At 38.4% G+C, this 22217-nt stretch overlaps 1 protein-coding gene across 1 annotated transcript in view; it reads left to right on the forward strand.

Moving 5' to 3' along the window:
- LOC124625766 (cap-specific mRNA (nucleoside-2'-O-)-methyltransferase 1) overlaps positions 1-22217 on the forward strand; it is a 293563-nt gene that overhangs the window by 124619 nt on the left and 146727 nt on the right. The window contains exons 10-11 of the mRNA XM_047149205.1: positions 13588-13720; positions 14144-14326. Coding sequence (XP_047005161.1) covers positions 13588-13720; positions 14144-14326 — 316 coding nt within the window. The remainder of the gene's footprint in view (positions 1-13587; positions 13721-14143; positions 14327-22217) is intronic.

Here is a 22217-nt window from a genome sequence, read left to right on the forward strand (position 1 = left end):
CTGCACAATACAGTATCAGGCTTCTTAACCACTATACAGGAGCTGTAGGAAGTCTTATGCGAAACACATGCACTTACTAAATATTAACACAGAAATGAGAGTACAGTAATTTTTATCATTCCTGTTTCAAAGATGTATTGTGTGTTTAAACATTTACTGTACTCTCTTCCAAGAACTACGCCCCTCAATGCTTTCTGGTCCATTGACAGCATTACTTCCCTTTTTTCTGTTAGATCTCTTTTAAAGTGTATTGTTTTGCACTATGTCATCAACTACTTTCGAATCCAGTTTCCAATATACACTCCTGCCATTAATTCTATTGATTAGTATCAATCTCCATGCTTAGCACTTTCGTATCCATTGCATTTCTTTGAGACTTTCAGTCATCAGTAGATCTAGCAACCTGCTTCACAGGTACATACTAAACTTTGTTATGTTTATTCTAATCCACCAATGACTGTGGTAGAAGTGGTGGCTTACTTCAATGCTGCTCTTGTAACAGTGAGTGCAGCTGTGTTGCAAAGAGTCCAGAGAAGTATCAAGTGTTTGGGGAAGCAGGAAGATGGCTTTGAGCGTCTACTCTGAAGACTGTGTATGCTTTGTGAAAGACATGCTGTCAGCGATAGTGTGTATCAAATATTGTAACTGTTACTCACACATAGCAGAGATGCTAACTCGCAAAAAAGCACAGCAAAAACACTGTCAGAAACTTAGCTTTCGGCCAACAAGGCCTTTTTCAAAAGTAGACCACACACACACACACACACGCACACACACACACACACACACACACACACACACACACACACACACAAATGCAAGTCGCACGTACATGACCACAGTCTGTGGCAGCTGGAGCCAAATTCAGGACATTCCATCCTGGTTTTTCCATTGTTTATTTATTATAACTGGCCACTCTTATTGCATGTAGTGTGTATTTTTTAGCACATCCATGTTGCTAAGTTTTGTAGTTATTTCTGTCCTATAAGAGATAACTTTATTTTCAAGTGATAATTACTTTTTATGACAGTTTCTGCCATGTCTTTTGTGTTCAACAGTAAGCAACTGTAATTGTGAAATGTGTTGTTTTACAGCATTAATAGGCAAATCAAAAATGGAAAATAATAATAATAATTACACCTACACCTGGGAGACTCTCGAACTCAAGTATTCAAATGCAAAACTCTACTCACTGCACTAACTGAGCCGAACAGCTACAGAGTATCAAATGAAGATATTTGTCACACTAGTGATTACAGTGTTGCCAAATTGCATTTCTTTGAGGTACATTTTTCACCAAAAATATGCACAGGATGAAATTTTGTTACAGACAGTTCTGTACTGTTAGTATGTGAGAAGTTGTGTTGCGGTAGCCGAGTGTGTGTGTTTCAGTTACCCTGTAAAGGCGTCTGATAATGTTTGACATGAACTGACATTAATTATTTGTTTGAAGTACTGGATAAAATAGCAGCTGAGTTGTTTAACAGGCTAGCAGTGACTTTCATCAAAGTTGCTGTTTTTCTACTAGTACGCTTATATAAAGTACTCTAAAAGTTATTCCCATACTGATAAGTGTGAGTAGATTAGTAGCAGTCATAATTTATTATTAGTGCACTTAATGGAAGTAGCTTGAATTTGCTGCTTTTGTCTGTTAAGACTCCAGCTACAGTGATCCACATATGTGTGTTCAACTCTTTCCATATGATTCCATGGAACACACTGTTATCGCATATGTTTCTGTTGCTTTGATACATCAGAAGTACCTGTTTTTCTGTCAAATCTTTTTCTGTTGCTCTGGAACATCAGAAGTTGTGTTTCCTGCTGAATCTTTCTCTGTTGCTCAGGAACATCAGGAGACACATTTTACACACTCTCAAGTCTCGCCCACACACTTATACGTATACGTTGTTGTGGCAGCAATTTTGTAACCATTTTTGCAGGCTTGTATGTATAACATTGCTTCAGGATGTGCCACATTCAGAAAAATTGTAAATAAGTTTCTCCCTTATTTATAATGTTGAATGTGATTTTTGTATTTCCCGCATTAAGTATGTTAAATGCCAAAATGCCAATTGAAATTCACTTTAAATTCAGTTTTTGGTTCCTTGTTTAATTCCTGTAATACGGTTAATATAACTATTCTGATTATCAAATAAAATTGTTCCGCCATTATATACAGAAAAACCAGAAAATCGCCCGCAGTAGGAGGGTTATTTGTAATCTGACTCATCCCACATCCCTGAAGGTTGTCCTTGATGGTGGGATTTATGGAACATGATGTCTGATTAAATGATGTAAGATATCACAGATATTTTTAGGTATACCTATACACTACTTGAAATGGTATAAAACCACAGTAACTTAATTTGCTGGAAACCAAATTCCTGGAACATAGCAAATGGAATTTTCTACAAGTCTTTAGTGTTGAAAGGTGTTTCAAGTATGTGTGAATTTTAGTTGACCAGATGAATAGACTCCAACCTCATTCTGTAGATGTTGTTATGTGCATGAATGACCACTTAGGAATAAGCTAATAGCACACTTAATTCTTTATTCTTTGTATCAGTTGATTATTTAGCTTTCTCTTTTTGATTGTTCATCATATTGTTGTAAAATACTAAAGGAAGTAGTCTAACTGTTGTTTTTTTAAAAGAAAATTGGTTAAAGTATCTATGGAGAGCAAAGCATTTCTTTGATATACTTTCTTTGAATAATTTTCTCAAGTAAAAAATAATACACTGAGGGGATAAAAGTTATGGGGTAGCGATTTGCACAGTTACAGATGGTATTTGTACTGTGTTAAAAAAGGACAGTGTATTGGTGGAGCTGTCATTTGTTCACAGTTGATTCATGTGAAAAGGTTTCCTGCATGATTATTTCCCCCATGATGGGAATTACCAGACTTTGAATGCAGAATGGTAGTTGGACCTAACCGAATGGGACATTCCATTTCGGAAATTGTTAGGGAGTTCAGTATTCCAAGATCCACAGTGTTAAGTGTATGCTGAGAATTCTAGCTGACTGTCTTTGCTTAGTGACCAAGAGCAGCAGCATTTGAATAGAGTTGTCAGTGCTAAAAGACAAGCAACATAGTTTGAAATAACTGCAGAAATCAATGTGGGACATATGAGGAACATATCCGTGTGGCGAAATTTCGCATTAATGGACTATGCCAGCAGATGAGTGGTACGAGTGCCATTGTTAACAGTACAACATTGCTTGCAGCGCCTCTCCTGGGCTCATGATCATATCGGTTGGACCTTAGACAACTGGAAAATGGTGGCCTTGTCAGATGAGTCTGGATTTCAGTTGGTAAGAACTGATGGAAGGGTTTGAGTGTAGCTCAGATGCCAAGAGGCCATGGACACAAGTTGTTAACAAGGCACTGTGCAAGCTGGTGGTCACTCCATAATGGTGTGGGCTGTGTTTATGTGGAATGGTCTGGGTCCTCTGGTCCAACTGAACCAATCATTGACTGGGAATGGTTGTGTTTTGCTATTTGGAGACTATTTGCTACCATTCGTGAACTTCGTGTTCCCAAACAAGGTTGGAACTTTTACGGATGAGAGTGCGCCACTCACCAGGCCACAGTTGTTCGCAGTTGGTTTGAAGAACATGTGACGTTTGCCAGCTTTATTTCTTCATTGATATTCCTCAGTGTTGACATACTGCATTGTTATATTGGGTGACAAATTGGGGGTGTTGGGGGTGGAAGTTCAACACTGACTACTGTAAATAATGTAGCCGACATTTGCACAATTGCGTGTCATGGTTCTTTACTTTCACTGTTCGCAACCCCCTCCTCCCCCCCCCCCCCCACCCCCACCCCAATATTACACAGTTATAAAGTCAGTTCACTAATGGTAAATGTTGAAGAGCTTCATTAATAGGTTGCAGGCAACATCAGCATACTGCTACAATAGTTTCCTGTTAAACAACGTATTACGAGGTGCATTCAAGTTCTAAGGCCTCTGATTTTTTTCTCTGGACTGGAAAGAGATAGAAACATGCGCATTGTTTTAAAATGAGGCCGCGTTCATTGTCAATACGTCCCAGAGATGGCAGCACCGTACGGCAGATGGAATTTTACCGCCAGCGGCGAGAATGAGAACTGTTTTAAATATTTAAAATGGCGACGTTTTCCTTACTTGAACAGCGTGCAATCATTCGTTTTCTGAATTTGCGTGGTGTGAAACCAATTGAAATTCATCGACAGTTGAAGGAGACATGTGGTGATGGAGTTATGGATGTGTCGAAAGTGCGTTCGTGGGTGCGACAGTTTAATGAAGGCAGAACATTGTGTGACAACAAACCGAAACAACCTCGGGCTCGCACAAGCCGGTCTGACGACATGATCAAGAAAGTGGAGAGAATTGTTTTGGGGGATTGCCGAATGACTGTTGAACAGATCGCCTCCAGAGTTGGCATTTCTGTGGGTTCTGTGCACACAATCCTGCATGACGACCTGAAAATGTGAAAAGTGTCGTCCAGGTGGGTGCCACGAATGCTGACGGATGACCACATGGCTGCCTGTGTGGCATGTTGCCAAGCAATGTTGACGTGCAATGACAGCATGAATGGGACTTTCTTTTCGTCGGTTGTGACAATGGATGAGACGTGGATGCCATTTTTCAATCCAGAAACAAAGCGCCAGTCAGCTCAATGGAAGCACACAGATTCACTGCCACCAAAAAAATTTTGGGTAACCGCCAGTGCTGAAAAAATGATGGTGTCCATGTTCTGGGACAGCGAGGGCGTAATCCTTACCCATTGTGTTCCAAAGGGCACTATGGTAACAGGTGCATCCTACGAAAATGTTTTGAAGAACAAATTCCTTCCTGCAATGCAACAAAAACGTCCGGGAAGGGTGCGCGTGTGCTGTTTCATCAAGACAACGCATCCGCACATCGAGCTAACGGTACGCAAAAGTTTCTTCATGATAAAAACTTTGAAGTGATTCCTCATGCTCCCTACTCACCTGTCCTGACTCCTAGTGACTTTTGGCTTTTTCCAACAATGCAATACACTCTCCATGGCCGCACATTCACCAGCCATGCTGCTATTGCCGCAGCGATTTTCCAGTGGTCAAAACAGACTCCTAAAGAAGCTTTTGCTGCTGCCATGGAATCATGGCGTCAGCGTTGTGAAAAATGTGTACGTCCGCAGGGCGATTACGTCGAGAAGTAACGCCAGTTTCATCAATTTCGGGTGAGTATTTAATTAGAAAAAAAATCGGAGGCCTTAGAACTTGAATGCACCTCGTACAAAACTCAATCAGTTAACTGAATACATCAAAAAATTCCTCCTTTTTAACAGTTCCTTCTACCACAAAGGTTAGCCTGAATTGTTTGTTAAAATAATTATGCAAACAATACGTTTGACAAACCTAGTAATTATTTTGGAAATAATTAAGGGCTGGTCTTGTTAATACATTTTCGAATAGAGTCAAATAAATACTTCAAGAATCCTAGTAGTTCTTCCTCCAAATGTTTATAATTAGTACAGAGTTTATATTTGTTTATAAGTCAACAATAGAATCTAAGTCATGAAACAGTTACTGATTTCATGCTGTAACAAAAGATATTAACTAGGAATTGTCAAAATAAATTAGGAAATTAATTACATACACAAAACTAAGCACAACATTAGACCTGGTGCTATATTCCTTAAGACTGAGGACCAACCTATATCCAGTATGGAAATGCAGATTATACTCATTCATTTTAATGGTAATTAGGCAAAAATGAAAATAAAATGAATTGAAGGAGACAGATGGCAAAACAAGAGATGAAGTAAAGAGATTACAGCTTCCTTTGTCGCATTACCCTCTCGTTGGATTGACCCAGTAGATATTTCAAATAGCTAACTGGGCAGTCCAATGACCACAAGTGACCCCAGAAAGTGGGTTTAACATTCTACACACAAAAGAATATTACATAAGAAATCTCCTTATCAAAAATTACAGTGCATATGTTTTTCAAATATCTACTTATATGAGCTGGCCGTATGAAAATCCCCATCCAAAATATTTACATATTGTGTATTGTACAATGGCACAAAATATCCATAAATTATATTTTTAATAAAATTAGGAATCTTCTTCATAAGTGATGTCCTTTTTGGATAAACAAAGATTACATTCTAAGATACATATCTCTTTGTACAAGTCCTGTCTTGCTTCAAAGAATAAACGATCATGGCTTGCAAAAAGTTAAATTGCACTGTGCCTTGCAGTTCACATTCAGACAGAAAATTTCACTTTACAACGTTTATTGTTTTGCACAAGCACTTTCACACTTTTAATCACTTTCACACTTTTAATGAGCCTTAACACATTTTCTGACCAAGTCGTCCACGCCTTCAACAGGTCCAAGTGGCAGTTAGTAAGGAAATGCATTGCTATCAGTTCCCTTGGAGGTGGTTCTCCTCCACTGCAGTACATGAAAAAAATTAGTCAAAATACTCTACTTTAGTACACTCACTTTTACCTCTAAGAATAAGGAAAAAATGTTTCACACTATTGGCAAATATGAGTCATTACTTCATAAATAAATACATTACACAATTCTCATAACATCACAATAATTAGCACTAAAATTGACTGTAGTATGAAAGTTGGGGACTAGTAAAAATTTTAAATCAAGTGGACATTATACCACAAAACATTACTCTATGTTGTAACTCTTTCAAACTGGTTAAACTTGAAAGATTTAGGTTTCTTTTCCATTTGCAAAATCACTAAAATGCCAAGTCCTGGTTTGAAATTCACTCCATTTATGTACTCATATAACCTTAATGTCCAAAATACGTACATTACTTCTAGCAGAAACTCAAGATGTGCAGTAGCATAGATTTACTAATCATTACATTATGAAAACAGAATAGTGTACCATTGCATAACTTAATTACTACTCAAATCAAACTTAGGGGATGGAAGTTATACCAAATCATTGCCCTATTTCTTCATTCAACTTTGAATACTGCTCTCATTCAACCATAAAATTAAATCCTCAGAAAATGTTACCAAGTAGTTGACCTGTCAGAATATTCACATCAGTCTAACACCACAGTTATCAGTTACTCAACAAAATTACTTTTTTTCATTCCAGTATTACCACTTTAAGCTCATAATTCCTTAGAACACAAACAGAAGTTTTCAGATAACCTATACATCTGATAATGCTTTCATTTTCTGTTTACCTTACATCTTTGTTTGACAGAAATTCTTTAACCATGACACCAATTTACTTTCATCATATTTCATAAAACCAGAATAAAGACAATATCTCATAGATTTTTACCAAGTACCACTGTTATTTTTTTTTTTCTCATCGTCTTATGATTCCATTACTTATCACTAACATCACATAATATGTATAGATAACACTGGAGAAACCTTTTCGAAAATATTCCTATACTAAAGTATCCTGCTGTACAAAATCACATGAAATCCAAAGATAGAATGTTTCTGATTCACTTGTAAACTACAGATAGGATAGGAGAAGAGTTTGACTGCCTAAGGAAACATGAAAAATGAGATAGACAGCTGGGGTAAGCATTATCAGCCCATAATTGAATCCCACACAGAATGTTGAACCCCCTACTTGCTTAGTTTAAATGGTTTGATCCATAATAAACATCTAACCCTCCATTTCTTTTCCTTGAATTTCTCCTACCATTTCCATGCCCATTCTGGCTATCCTCCACCAATCATTCTTGAATTTTTACTATAATTAGTTCTGTTCATCCTATTTACCTGAAACTCTCTCCCTGACTGATTATTATCATCAAAATTCCTCCTGCTATTTTCCACTGAGGGCTTCACCCTCTCCACTTTATCAACATAATTCAAAAAATCACAAATATTACCCATAGTGGCAGGTACAAACAATTATCTAACTTTCTGAGGCAAATTAGTTTTTAAACCATAACTATTGACTCACTACCTAGCTCTTTGTCCAAATATTTCAGTTTGCTTATCCAAAACTGACAGGAACTTTTCACAATATCCTTCCTAGAGTCAAATCTCTCTCTTCCCCAAAATTCCCTCAAATTTCTCTGCTGCTTCTCTTTGGACCAATATTCATCTGAAAATGCTTTCTCAAAGCTATGCCACGAAGCACAACTATCAGCTATCTGAGCTGCCCATCCATAAGCATCCCCTTTCAAAAAACCTCTCACAAATGACATTTTCTCTTTGTCATTCCATGTTTCAGGCAAATCATTAAATTCCCTAATTAAATCCAGTGGATGCACTTCCCTATATGGTTCAAAATAATAAAATTTCTTACAACTAACAAATGAAGGACTGTCTGGGACACTACACATCCTATACTTTAGATTTTGTACCTCTTCCACCTTTTTCTCCATTTCAGCCAATTTTGAATCTGTATTTTTATTTACTTTTACCAGTTTTTCCTCTACCACTACTGCACACTTGGTTTCTACGCCTGTTTCTAAATCGTTTTTAATCTGATCAATTTGGTTCTCAAGTTTAACCCTATTTTCAGCACAAAATTTCCTGGTTGCTTTGACTTCATCTTTACACTGTTTCTCGGAAGCCTCCACCCTCTTACTATAGTCATCATAAAGTTTCTTTCTCTCTTCTACTCATTTACTACTCATTAATGTTAATTTCTCATTAATATTTGTACTACTTTCATTATCTTTTCATCTCAATCTTTCACTACCACCTCAGCCTTCTTATTTAATTCTGAAAGACTAAAGCTGACTACCGTAATTTTCTTTTTAATTTCTTTCTTCAGTTCATCCTTTAATGCTATCTGTTTTATTTCCCGCCCTACTAATGTCTTCTTTCATACTGTTTTCCACCCTACTAATGTCTTCTTTCATACTCGTATTACTCAAACTACTCATAAATTCCTTAACATCGCTTCCAATTTTCAGTCTGCCGTAAACTTTTGCCTTTGCTGACTTTCACTACTAGATACTTCCTCCTTAGCCGTAACGATTTCACCCAATTCAGTACTGTTTTCGTCATTTTTCTCACATCACCACACAATGTAGATGACACTTTTATCATCTCATCTACAATAAGACTTTTGTCTCCATCATTCAAAGTTACATTCATGTCTGATTTATAACCACTATTGTCTACGAAATCACTCCCCATTAAGTCTTTCTGTTCATTTAAAAACTTAACCTATACAGCTTTGTTATCAATCACATCACTATCCTGTTGTCCATTCTCCCCCATCATACTGGCTTTTGCTATGAATTATCTTATTTTTATTCACTCGTCTCCTGCTGCTGCTGCAGTTACTCCCACTCGTCCAAAACGCACTTGTTTACATTAGGTGTATTTAGTCCAGCTGGCGTGCTGACTGCCTGCTGTGGCTTCTCTTCATAATGGCTGCCCCCATAACCTCGGCCAGCGATCTTTTGTTGTTTTGCTGTTTTATGGTTGCTTCTTATCGCATTACTTGTTCACATGCGATCAAACTTTCAGAATACTGTAATTATTTTTCACTGTCAATTAGTCTGTTCACTGTTCTCAGTAATACTGATGCCGCACGTACTTTAAATTCAGTCACTCCGTTCAAATTGCACAGTTCACTGTTCGAAGTTCATGAGTCCTTGTTTATTGTGCACAAATACAATAGTCCTCACCCAAAAGGGCACCATATGTGACATTTGCCTGCTTTATTTCTTCATTGGTAGTCCTCAGTGTTGACGTATTAAATAGTTATACTGGCTGAAAAATGGGAGATGGAAGTTCAACACTGACTACTGTAAATGATGTAGCCGACAGTTGCACAATTGCGTTTCATAGTTCTTTACTCTTACTGTTCCCCAATATTACACAATTATATGGCCAGTTCACTATTGGTAAATGTTGAAAAGCCTCATTAATAGGTTGCAGGCAACATCAGCATACTGCTACAATAGTTTACTGTTGAATATCTATGAGCAGTAAAAACCTAACCACACAGTTCACAGATCTTGCAGAATAATACAGTACGTGTGACACTATTTTTCAAATAAATTAAACAGACACTGTCATTAATTGTTCTAACACAGGGACTGTTTGTGTTACATTTATTCCACTGTTAAGTTGATTCATTGTTGTTAATTTAACCAATACATATTTCCTGTCTGAAAATCATCCATGGACTGAACTGTCTCGGGAACAAAAATTGGTCCTTATATATCATCACAGTAATAGGCACTGAAACTACACACTGTTCAATATTTAAGTTACAGAAATTACAATTAAAACATAACTCATTCAATTAACTGAATACATAAAAAAATCCTCCTTTTTTAACAGTTCCTTCTACCACAAAGGTCAGCCTGAATTATTTGTTTATATAATGAAATTAACAGATATAGTTCTACAAACAATGCTTTTGACAAACCTGGTAATTACTTTGGAAATAATTAAGGGCTGGTTTTGCTAATACATTTTCAAATAGAACCAAATAAATAATTTAACAATCCTAATAGTTCTTTCTCCAAATTTTTATAATTAGTACAGAATTTATATTTGTTTATAAGTGAACGGTAGAATCAAAGTCATGAAAGGTATTAACTAGGAATGGTCAAAATAAATTAGGAAATTAATTACATACACAAAACTAAGCACAAAATTAGACCTGGTGCTATATTCCTTAAGACTGAGGGCCAAACTTTCTCCTTTATGAAAATGCAGATTATACTCATGCATGTTAATGGTAATCAGGCAAAAATGAAAATAAAATGAATTGAAGGAGGCAGATGGTAAAACAAGAAAGGAAGTAAAGAGATCCTAGCTTGCATCATCACAAACATTCTGGACTGTTCAAGCGAATCATTTGGCCACCAGATCACCTGACATGAATCTCATCGAACATTTATAGGACATAATCGAGAGGTCAGTTCATGCACAAAATCGTGCACTGGCAACACTTTTGCAGTTATGGATGGCTATAGAGCCAGCATACACTATGTGATCAAAAGTATCTGGACACCTGGCTGAAAATGACTTACAAGTACGTGGCGCCATCCATCGGTAATGCTGGAATGCAATATTGTGTTGGCCACCCTTAGCCTTGATGACAGCTTCCACTCTTGCAGGCGTACGTTCAAGTCAGGTTCTGGGAGGTTTCTTGGGGAATGGCAGCCCATTCTTGATGGAGTGCTGCACTGAGGAGAGGTATCTATGTTGGTCGGTGAGGCCTGGCACAAAGTTGGCATTCCAAAACATCCCAGAGGTGTTCTATAGGCTTCAGGTCAGGATTGTGTGCAGGCCAGTCCATTAGATGGATGTTATTGTTGTGTAACCGCTCCACCACAGGCCGTGCATTATGAACAGGTGCTTGATCCTGTTGAAAGATGTAATCGCCATCCTCGAATTGCTCTTCAGCAGTGGGAAACAAGAAGGTGCTTAAAACATCAATGTAGGCCTGTGCTAGTCCCATGCGAAACAACTAGCCCCTTCCATGAAAAACATGACCACACCATAACACCACCACCTCCGAATTTTACTGTTGGCGATACGCATGTTAGCAGATGACGTTCACATAGTATGCGGCATACCCACACCTTGCCATTGGATCGCCACATTGTGTACCATGATTCGTCACTCCACACAACGTTTTTCCACTGTTCAATCGTCCAATGTTTACGATCTTTACACCATGCGAGACAGTGTTTGGCGTCTACCGGTGTGATGTGTGGCTTATGAGCACTCGCTCGACCATGAAATCCAAGTTTACTCACCTCTCACCTAACTGTTGTAGTACTTGCAGTGGATCCTAATGCAGATTGGAATTCCTGTGTGATGATTTGGATAGAGGTCTGCCTATTACACATAACAACCCCCTTCAACTGTTGGCGGTTTCTGTCAGTCAATGGACGAGGTTAGCCTGTATGCTTTTGTGCTGTACGTGTCCCTTCACATTTCCACTTCACTATCAGATTGGAAACAGTAGACCTAGAGATGTTGAGGATTGTGGAAATGTCACGTACAGACTTATGACATAAGTGACACCCAATCACCTGATCATGTTCGAAGTCTTTGAGTTCTGTGAAGTGCCCCATTCTACTCTCTCACAATGTCTAATACTACTGAGGTCACTGATGTGGAGTACCTGGCAGTAGGTATCAGCACAGTGCACCTAATAGGAAAAACATGTGGTTTTGGTGGTGTCTGGATACTTTTTATTACATAGTGTAGCTCAGTATTTCTGTAGGAGACTTCCAGTGACTTGTTGAGTTCAGACCAAGTCAAGTTATTGCACTATGCTGAGCAAAAGGAGGTCCGACAGGATATTAGGAGGTATCTCATGATTTTTGTCACCTCAGTGTAAATCCATGTATTAATTTAATACATCACAGATGCTCCATTTCTGTTCTTACTCCTCCCTACCGTCATCCATTTAATTTGAAATGACGATTTAGACTGACATAATCCAAGTTATTTTTGGAGTTTTTCAGCACTGTGGTATGTGGTCAGCCAGATCTTGTTGTAGCATAATCTTCTGTCACACATTCTTGTAGAGATTGTCGCCACTCACCTACTGGATGCCTGTAAGTGCGTAATATTTTCTTTGTTTCTGAACGAGAAGCAAATTAAATTTGTTTATGAAGTTGTGAGTACATGTTTCATGAAGAGCACATAAGACTGAAAAAAAATAGTGTGTTGTGAATCTGAACATAAATGAAATTTTGCATTTGTTAATCTCTACTGCACTTCAGTGCTCTATTCATCGTGCAGTGAAACCTCATTGAACTGACACACATATTAATAATGATTTCATAGTAATTATAAATAGAGGCACAATAGTAATATTTTTTGCTGCTGTCCAAGTTTTCAAGTTGAAAAGATTGTCAGAAATTGCAAATGGTCCAATTTTCTGCAGATGTGGTGTGCTTGGAAAACACTGTCAGCCTACGAAGGAGATTGCTTGTAAAACATTCATGTGACTCATTGTAGCATATTGTTCAAGTGTGTGAGATCCATACAAAATAGGACTGACAGGAGATATTGAACATATACGGAGAAGGGCAGCACAAATGGTGTGTGTGATCCACAGCAGAATCATGGAAGTGCTGAAAAACCTGGACTGGCAGGTGGTTGAAGATAGAGGCAACCTTTCCAATGGAGACCTACTTACCAAGTTTCAAGAACCAGTGTTAAATGAGGAATTTAGAAATATATTACTTCCTCCAGTTTATCACTTTCTTGAGGTCTGTGAGGGCAAGATCAGACTAATTACTGCATGCACAGGGGCATTGAAACTGTAATTCTTCCCACACTACAAACCTGTGGCACAATGGGAACAACTTCCTGCTGTGTTCTTTACACTAGTTTACTGACTGTGAATGTCGTTACTTAATAACAGACAGTTATTATTTGGTATATTATCGGGAGAATCAAATTACTCGGTCACTGGTGAATGAGCTTACAGATTACATGGCTCCATTCTGAATATTTCTATCAGTTTATTCTCCTTCTCTATTAGTAGTTCACTCTTACTCTCTTTCTTTCTTTAAGTCATTTAATAGCTTGAACTGTTGTGTCATAAAAATAATGTGCAGAATTGTATAATAGAATTTACATGCTCCAAACTTAATATTTTTCAGGTGGCCATTTTGTTTGCAAACTGTTTGACTTATTTACACCATTCAGTGTAGGGCTTGTGTACCTGATGTACAAAAGCTTTAAGATGATTTGCATACACAAACCCAACACAAGCAGACCTGCCAATTCAGAAAGGTGAGTGAATCACTTAAAATTTGATCATTTCTATTTTTGATAGAGACAGAGTTTAGTAGGACATGTTCACTTCAGTTGCATTGTGAGTCTAATTGTTAACTTTACTATCTCTTTGTACATACATTGCACATTATCTAAATAAAGATGCAGTAAAGGATAAGGCAGCATTTTTGACATACCCCTCTTGAGTTGACATTATTAATGAGTCTTAATTTTTAATACCCATCTTATCAGCTCTTTCTTTTTAAAAGTTTTCTCATACCCTGTTTCTCTGCCCTGGTATTAATACTTCAATCCAATGAATGGCATTTTTGTTTGTTACTTTGTCTTACTTCTGCAAATTGCATTGGACTGCTATTACACACACTCATATTGTCAATTGAAATAATTATTATAATAAGAGTATGTCTTCAATTGCTGCAGGTACATTATCTGTAAATGGAAGAGAACTGATTGTGATGATATTCGTGAATACTTGATGGAGGTGGCAAAACATTTATGGATTCATAAGTTATCAGATGATAAAGATATTCTTGAGATTGTGCCTCTTGCTAAATTAAAGGAGGATAAAGAATTTTTTGACTATATTGTCGAATCAAACAACAGGTGAGCTTTCATTGATCTAAAAGTAAAATTCTTTGTCAGAATGAGCTACGTTAGTGAATCATTTACAACATGCAGTAAATAGGACATTTATATTAATGCCTGCAACTTTTGGTCTTACTTTCCATGTTATAGTTAAGTAAAATGAGTCATTAGTTAGTATCTGATAAATATTGATTTATATGTCCTTCAAAATATAAAGATAATAGACAGGTAAACACTGACATGAAGAGAAAATGAACATCTGTTTAGCAGTTAATGAAAGAGAAATGGTTGGATCTCAAGTGTCAAAAGAGGTCACACTAATGCTGCTTTTTCTTGTGTTGCGCCCTGCATCATCAAAGGGTCAGCATGGTTGTGAAAGGATTTGGCATAGTTAATTTAAGGAGTGGCCAGATGCCGTTCCTGTCACCATTCCAATTGCTCCTCCAGATGGAATGTGTGTTTGCCAGATATCTGCATATAGTGTGATTTATTGCAAGCAAGCAGAAATTTCTCTAAATGTTTGTGACTTGTGTAACTGAGGTGGCACTTGAATACCAGCCCAGTATTCAGCTTGTGGGATGAGGGAAGTTGCCTAAAACCCACTTCCAGGCTGCCTCGTACAGTGACATTGTCTTTAATCAGCTGGGCAGATTTCATCTGGAGCCGGTGCCTCTCCCCCTACCGGAAGCAGCACTTTTAACAATCGTGGCTATCTGGGCAGGAAAAAAAGAGGTTGGATTTCATGATAGGGAAATATTTTTAGGAAGGAGGAAAAAATATTTTTCTGTTCCAAGAGAGAGGCAGTCACCAAAACCTGTGTGAAAAATACACAAGATGCAGGATACAGATCGGAAGTAATTGGAAGGGGCAATTTTTGCCATACCTGTAGTAATCCAGTAAAGCCACACACTTCACCTGAGTCATCATATGTACTGAACACCTTAGGGGATGCTGCCTCTTGTGATTGGGTACAAGTTTGGGACTGCCAAGCATCTTGATCTGGAGTCTGATCAGTACTGCTTGTCCTCTATTGCCATAAACTCTGGGCATGTTTCAGCACTCACTGTGAGGCCTGAAGATGGAATGTCATTCATGATCTTGTTGGGTTGATTGCCTGCATCATGAGCGTGGGATGAACTTCAATAAAAATCTTTCAACTACTATATGTGCAGCATGCCAGTGGGGCAAGTGAATGTTGATGGGAAACAGGCACTAATAGATAATTACTATGTCATTTTTCACATCTCAGTTGCATAGAGCATATCTGGATATTGTGGGGCTTTGTCTGGACTGTCCTTTATTTGCCATGTTCCTTGTAAAACAAAAATGGAACTCATTAATGTAATCAAAAATCTCCCAATGGTTTGGGTGGGCTGATTAGTAGTAGTAGAGCTAATAAACCTACTAAGAGGGGAAAGGTGGGAACTTGCGAGGGGAGGTTCTCTCCACTGATAAGATGTTAAATTAAATTAAACCAGTAGATTCTACAGAGCACGGCAGTGTTAAAACCAGTTTACTGTTATTAAGAGAGAGGAGGACAGTATTGAGACAGTTGTACCATTTTATTTCTTGAAGGAATTAGAAGAAATGTAGTGGTACCTTGAAATCTATGAAGATATTGTCTAACAGTCTGCTTCTCATGTAGACATCTACTGTGCAACAAACAGGAACAAACCTTTAAATGACTGCCCTGTCATCTCTGAAAAACGCAATACCATCAGTTTTTGTATAGGTGCTGTGAGATGCAATAATGTTATTTACATTGCATAAAGAAGAGTGGGCATATAGCAATAAAATTAAAAGAGTTAATGAGATATTATGGAAGACAACAGCATTTGTACTACTTTTATCTCGTCCATATTGCCAGAACATGTGAAAGTAAGATATATAGCCCTTAAGATTTGAATGTTCATTCCAAGCCCCATCACATGTATCAAATACCAGAGGTTTAAGTGCACCGCTAAAGCATGTGAAGATGAACCTATCTGTGGCAGATATGTATCACTGACCCATGGAGCACAATGAACTCGGTCTTCGCAAGCCAAGTGCATTAATTGCCCCAGAAACCATGCTTTATGTAGGAAATGTTTGATAATTTAAGAACAAAGTGAAATATAAGAAATTAAAGTGACTACAAAAATTTCTAACAGTTTATTAAAAAATTCATGCAATGCAGTAGCATCCTCGAACTTCACGATGCTGGAACACACAGTTGTAAATGTACTTACTAGAGAATAATTTCTCCTATCCCAGCATCTCAATCTAAACTCACCAGAGTACAAACATTTTCTAGCATGATAGTCACGTAACAGCACAGAAATATAGTGCACAAAAGACAGCACAGAAAATTGCTGGACATTCTGTTGCAAATCTGTAGACATCTCACAAAAAGAGGAGGTTACTAAATGGAAGAAACCAAAGAAAATGGGTCCAAAGACTTAAGCTGATGTAAGTTTTATCCCCTGGTGGCTCAGATGATGACACACTTCAAGAACAGATGGAGTTTGAAGTTAGGTTATAAACCTCTTGCATCACTCAAACACATCTCTTCGCCTTCGCTAAATCATTATTAACATGGGAGAGGCGAATAAAACATCAGCATCAAAATAGCTCCCATATTGCAGTTGAATGTTAATTGAGACAGGATTAATGTGGATGAACTATGATCCCTAGCAATGGTGAGCCCAATGTGTTTATGCCTGCGAGAGACACATTTTACACTCTGAAAGCACTGTATGGAGGGATTACCATCTCCACATAAAGTACGAAGGTAATTAAGAAAAGTAAGGGAACAAGTTGTCTGCAGGAAAATGTTTCTTCAGGAAATAAAAGTGATACAGCAGTTACTAAGACACAGATACATGTTAGTTTACATGTAGTCATCATTGTTGTCTAAGCATTTGTTCCATTGGTAAACCAGCCTGTCAAACCAGGGTAAAAGAAATCACTGTCCAGATTTAAGAGCCATTAACAATAGCCTTCTGAATGTCATCATCATTTACGAAGTAGCAACCAGACACATCCTAAGAGATGAAAATCACTTGGTGTGAGATTCAGGCTGCATAGGGGTGTTCCAGCACAGTGCATTATGAACACAAAGTATGCATATCATAGACTGTATGCAGTTGAGTGTTGGTGTGCAACAATGTACTGTCTTCTGGAAGTAGTCCTGTTTGTTTCTTCCAAATTGTGTTCAGCAACCATTCCTGTATAGCACAATAGCTAGCAGTATTCACAGTCTCTCCGTGGGTGAGGAAATCGACTAGTAGCGCACTCTGTGCATCCCAAAATACTGTGTCCGCAACTTTACTTCTGGATTATATTGTTTTGATCTTCTTGGTGTGTGTGTGTGTGTGTGTGTGTGTGTGTGTGTGTGTGTGTTTGGGTGGGTGGGTGGGTGTGTGTGTGTAGTTTTGTGGGGATTGGGGGGAGGGGGGTTCCAGGAGTGAGAGTGAGAGCTGTGTCAGTGCTTTCTTCATCACAAGCGACATGTGATGCAACCACATTTAATACCCTGTGATGATACAGTGCATGAGTGTGACACCCTGTGCCTCCAGAGATGAACCCAATTCTCTACACTTTATTCTTGACAGAGAATCGCCATCGTATCCAATGAGAGCACATCATCTGGAATTTCATTGTGTTGTGGACAATGTCCACTACACTGCCATTGGAGATGTTAAATTTGCATGCAGTCTACCACACACGAATGTGGCCATCGGCTTAAATTAATCTGTGTTGTAGTTGCTTGGCTGCCGAGACCATTGCTTGTTTTACACATCTGTACTATTCTTATCAAATTCTTGGCACGAAAACCACATCTAATTTTATGACTATAGAATTGCTCAATAAATTTGCATCTGTTGACAATGAAATGCTGCTGTACACTTGCTCCACAAATTTCCAGTTGTCGATGATGAATTGCAGCTTGGGGTGTTGCTTCAAATATGAAAACCCAATGCACTTTGCTCTTCAGTCACTGACCATGTATCTGGCAACATCTCCATCTCAAAACTTTATTTTCAGGAACAACGGCACAACTACTTCAATCAGTTGGTGATGCTTGAAATCTTCAGTAATCTATTCTGTCTATGTGGAATTTAACTCACATTGGGAATTTATACTTCTATGAGAATTCGTGTTATCTTTCTTATTGAACCACCCTCATAAGCCTCACTTGGGAGAAGGTTCAAAGTGGTGTGGCCATATTCATTGAGGATGAATATTGCTCCTTGCCTCTCCCCATTGCAAATAGTTGCTGCAACACAGGTTAACTATATGTTTGCTGTACCTGCACCAAACTTATGAAATGGACAAAGAGACTAAATTTCATTACAGAGCTCCCTCCCTCGCATGTCATTTGAGAGGGCTTAGTGTGTTACAAGTTTATATTAATGTGAGTGCTGCAAAATTGCTGTAATATTGGTCACCAAATGCAATGCCACTTCGTAAAAACCAATGCTACTATGTAAAAACCAATGATTTAAATAAAGTCATTGGTTTTTTAACTAGTGGCATTTCATTGGGCAACCAGTTCAGGAATTTTGCAGCATTCTTATTAATCTGCAGTACGGTTGCATTCTTCCTGTGTGACTTTATGTCACAATTACAGGTTTATATGCCAACTAGATTAGAATGTCAGATCCCTTAATCGGGCAGGTAGGTTAGAAAATTTAAAAAGGGAAATGGATAGGTTAAAGTTAGATATAGTGGGAATTAGTGAAGTTCGATGGCAGGAGGAACAAGACTTATGGTCAGGTGACTACAGGGTTATAAACACAAAATCAAATAGGGATAATGCAGGAGTAGGTTTAATAATGAATAGGAAAATAGGAATGCGGGTAAGCTACTAGAAACAGCACAGCAAACGCATTGTTGTGGCCAAGATAGATACGAAACCCACGCCTACTACAGTAGTATAAGTTTATATGCCAACTAGCTCTGCAGATGACGAAGAAATTGAAGAAATGTATGATGAAATAAAAGAAGTTATTCAGATAGTGAAGGGTGACGAAAATTTAATAGTCATGGGTGACTGGAATTCGGTAGTAGGGAAAGGGAGAGAAGGAAACGTAGTAGGTGAATATGGATTGGGGCTAAGAAATGAAAGAGGAAGCTGCCTGGTAGAATTTTGCACAGAGCATAACTTAATCATAGCTAACACTTGGTTCAAGAATCATGAAAGAAGGTTGTATACATGGAAGAACCCTGGAGATACTAGAAGGTTTCAGATAGATTATATAATGGTAAGACAGAGATTTAGTAACCAAGTTTTAAATTGTAAGACGTTTCCAGGGACAGATGTGGACTCTTGACCACAATCTATTGGTTATGATCTGTAGATTTAAACTGAAGAAACTGCAAAAAGGTGGGAATTTAAGGAAATGGGACTTGGATAAACTGAAAGAACCAGAGGTTGTACAGAGTTTGAGGGAGAACATAAGGGAACAATTGACAGGAATGGGGGAAAGTAACACAGTAGAAGAAGAATGGATAGCATTGAGGAATGAAATAGTGAAGGCAGCAGAGGATCAAGTAGGTAAAAAGAAGAGGACTGGTAGAAATCCTTGGGCAACAGAAGAGATACTTAATTTAATTGATGAAAGGAGAAAATACAAAAATGCAGTAAGGGAAGCAGGCAAAAAGGAATACAAACGTCTAAAAAATGAGATCAACAGGAAGTGCAAAATGGCTAAGCAGGGATGGCTAGAGGATAAATGTAAGGATCTCATGAGGGGTAAGATAGATACTGCCTACAGGAAAATTAGAGAGACCTTTGGAGAAAAGAGAACCACTTGCATGAATATCAAGAGCTCAGATGGAAACCCAGTTCTAAGCAAAGAAGGGAAAGCAGAAAGGTGGAAGGAGTATATATAGAGGGTCTATACAGGGGCGATGTGTTTGAGGACAATATTATGGAAATGGAAGAGGATGTAGATGAAGATGAAATGGGAGATATGATACTGTGTGAAGAGTTTGACAGAGTAATGTAAGACCTAAGTCGAAGCAAGGCCCCGGGAGTAGACAACATTCCATTAGAACTACTGACAGCCTGGGGAGAACCAGTCCTGACAAAACTCTACCATCTGGTGAGCAGGATGTATGAGACAGGCGAAATTCCCTAAGACTTCAAGAAGAATATAATAATTCCAATCCCAAAGAAAGCAGGTGTTGACGTATGTGAAAATTATCGAACTATCAGTTTAATAAGTCACAGCTGCAAAATACTAACGCAAATTCTTTACAGACGAATGGAAAAACTGGTAGAAGCCGACCTTGGGGAAGATCAGTTTGGATTCCGTAGAAATGTTGGAACACGTGAGGCAATACTGACCCTACGACTTATCTTAGAAGAAAGATTAAGGAAAGGTAAACTTATGTTTCTAGCATTTGTAGACTTAGAGAAATCTTTTGACAATGTTGACTGGAATACTCTCTTTCATATTCTGAAGGTGGCAGGGGTAAAATACAGGGAGCGAAAGGCTATTTACAATTTGTACAGAAACCAGATGGCAGTTATAAGAGTTGAGGGACATGAAAGGGAAGTATTGGTTGGGAAGGGAGTGAGACAGGGTTGTAGCCTCTCCGCCATGCTATTCAATCTGTATAGGTGACCAGGCAGTAAAGGAAAAAAAAAAGAAAAGTTCGGAGTAGGTATTAAAATCCATGGAGAAGAAATAAAAACTTTGAGAATGAGATTTTCACTCTGCAGCGGAGTGTGCGCTGATATGAAACTTCCTGGCAGATTAAAACTGTGTGCCCGACCGAGACTCGAACTCGGGACCTTTGCCTTTCGCGGGCAAGTGCTCTACCAACTGAGCTACCGAAGCACGACTCACGCCCGGTACTCACAGCTTTACTTCTGCCAGTACCTCGTCTCCTACCTTCCAAACTTTACAGAAGCTCTCCTGCGAACCATGCAGAACTAGCACTCCTGAAAGAAAGGATATTGCGGAGACATGGCTTAGCCACAGCCTGGGGGATGTTTCCAGAATGAGATTTTCACTCTGCAGCGGAGTGTGCGCTGATATGAAACTTCCTGGCAGATTAAAACTGTGTGCCCGACCGAGACTCGAACTCGGGACCTTTGCCTTTTAATCTGCCAGGAAGTTTCAAAAACTTTGAGGTTTGCTGATGACATTGTAATTCTGTCAGAGACAGCAAAAGACTTGGAAGAGCAGTTGAACGGAATGGACAGTGTCTTGAAAGGAGGGTATAAGATTAACATCAACAAAAGCAAAACGAGGATAATGGAATGCAGTCAATTTAAGTCGGGTGATGCTGAGGGAATTAGATTAGGAAATGAGGCACTTAAAGTAGTAAAGGAGTTTTGCTATTTGGGGAGCAAAATAACTGATGATGGTCGAAGTAGAGAGGATATAAAATGTAGACTGGCAATGGCAAGGAAAGTGTTCCTGAAGAAGAGGAATTTGTTAACATCAAGTATAGATTTAAGTGTCAGGAAGTCGTTTCTGAAAGTATTTGTATGGAGTGTAGCCATGTATGGAAGTGAAACATGGACGATAAATAGTTTAGACAAGAAGAGAATAGAAGCTTTCGAAATGTGGTACTACAGAAGAATGCTGAAGATTAGATGGGTAGATCACATAACTAATGAGGAAGTATTGAATAGAATTGGGGAGAAGAGGAGTTTGTGGCACAACTTGACTAGAAGAAGGGATCGGTTAGTAGGACATGTTCTGAGTCATCAAGGGATCACCAATTTATTACTGGAGGGCAGTGTGGAGGGTAAAAATCGTAGAAGGAGACCAAGAGATGAATACACTAAACAGATTCAGAAGGATGTAGGCTGCAGTAGGTACTGGGAGATGAAGAAGCTTGCACAGGATAGAGTAGCATGAAGACCACAACAACATGCCAACTAGCTTCACAGATGATGAAGAGACTG

Source organism: Schistocerca americana, chromosome 8, assembly GCF_021461395.2.
Source record: "Schistocerca americana isolate TAMUIC-IGC-003095 chromosome 8, iqSchAmer2.1, whole genome shotgun sequence".
NCBI classification, from domain to species: domain Eukaryota; kingdom Metazoa; phylum Arthropoda; class Insecta; order Orthoptera; family Acrididae; genus Schistocerca; species Schistocerca americana.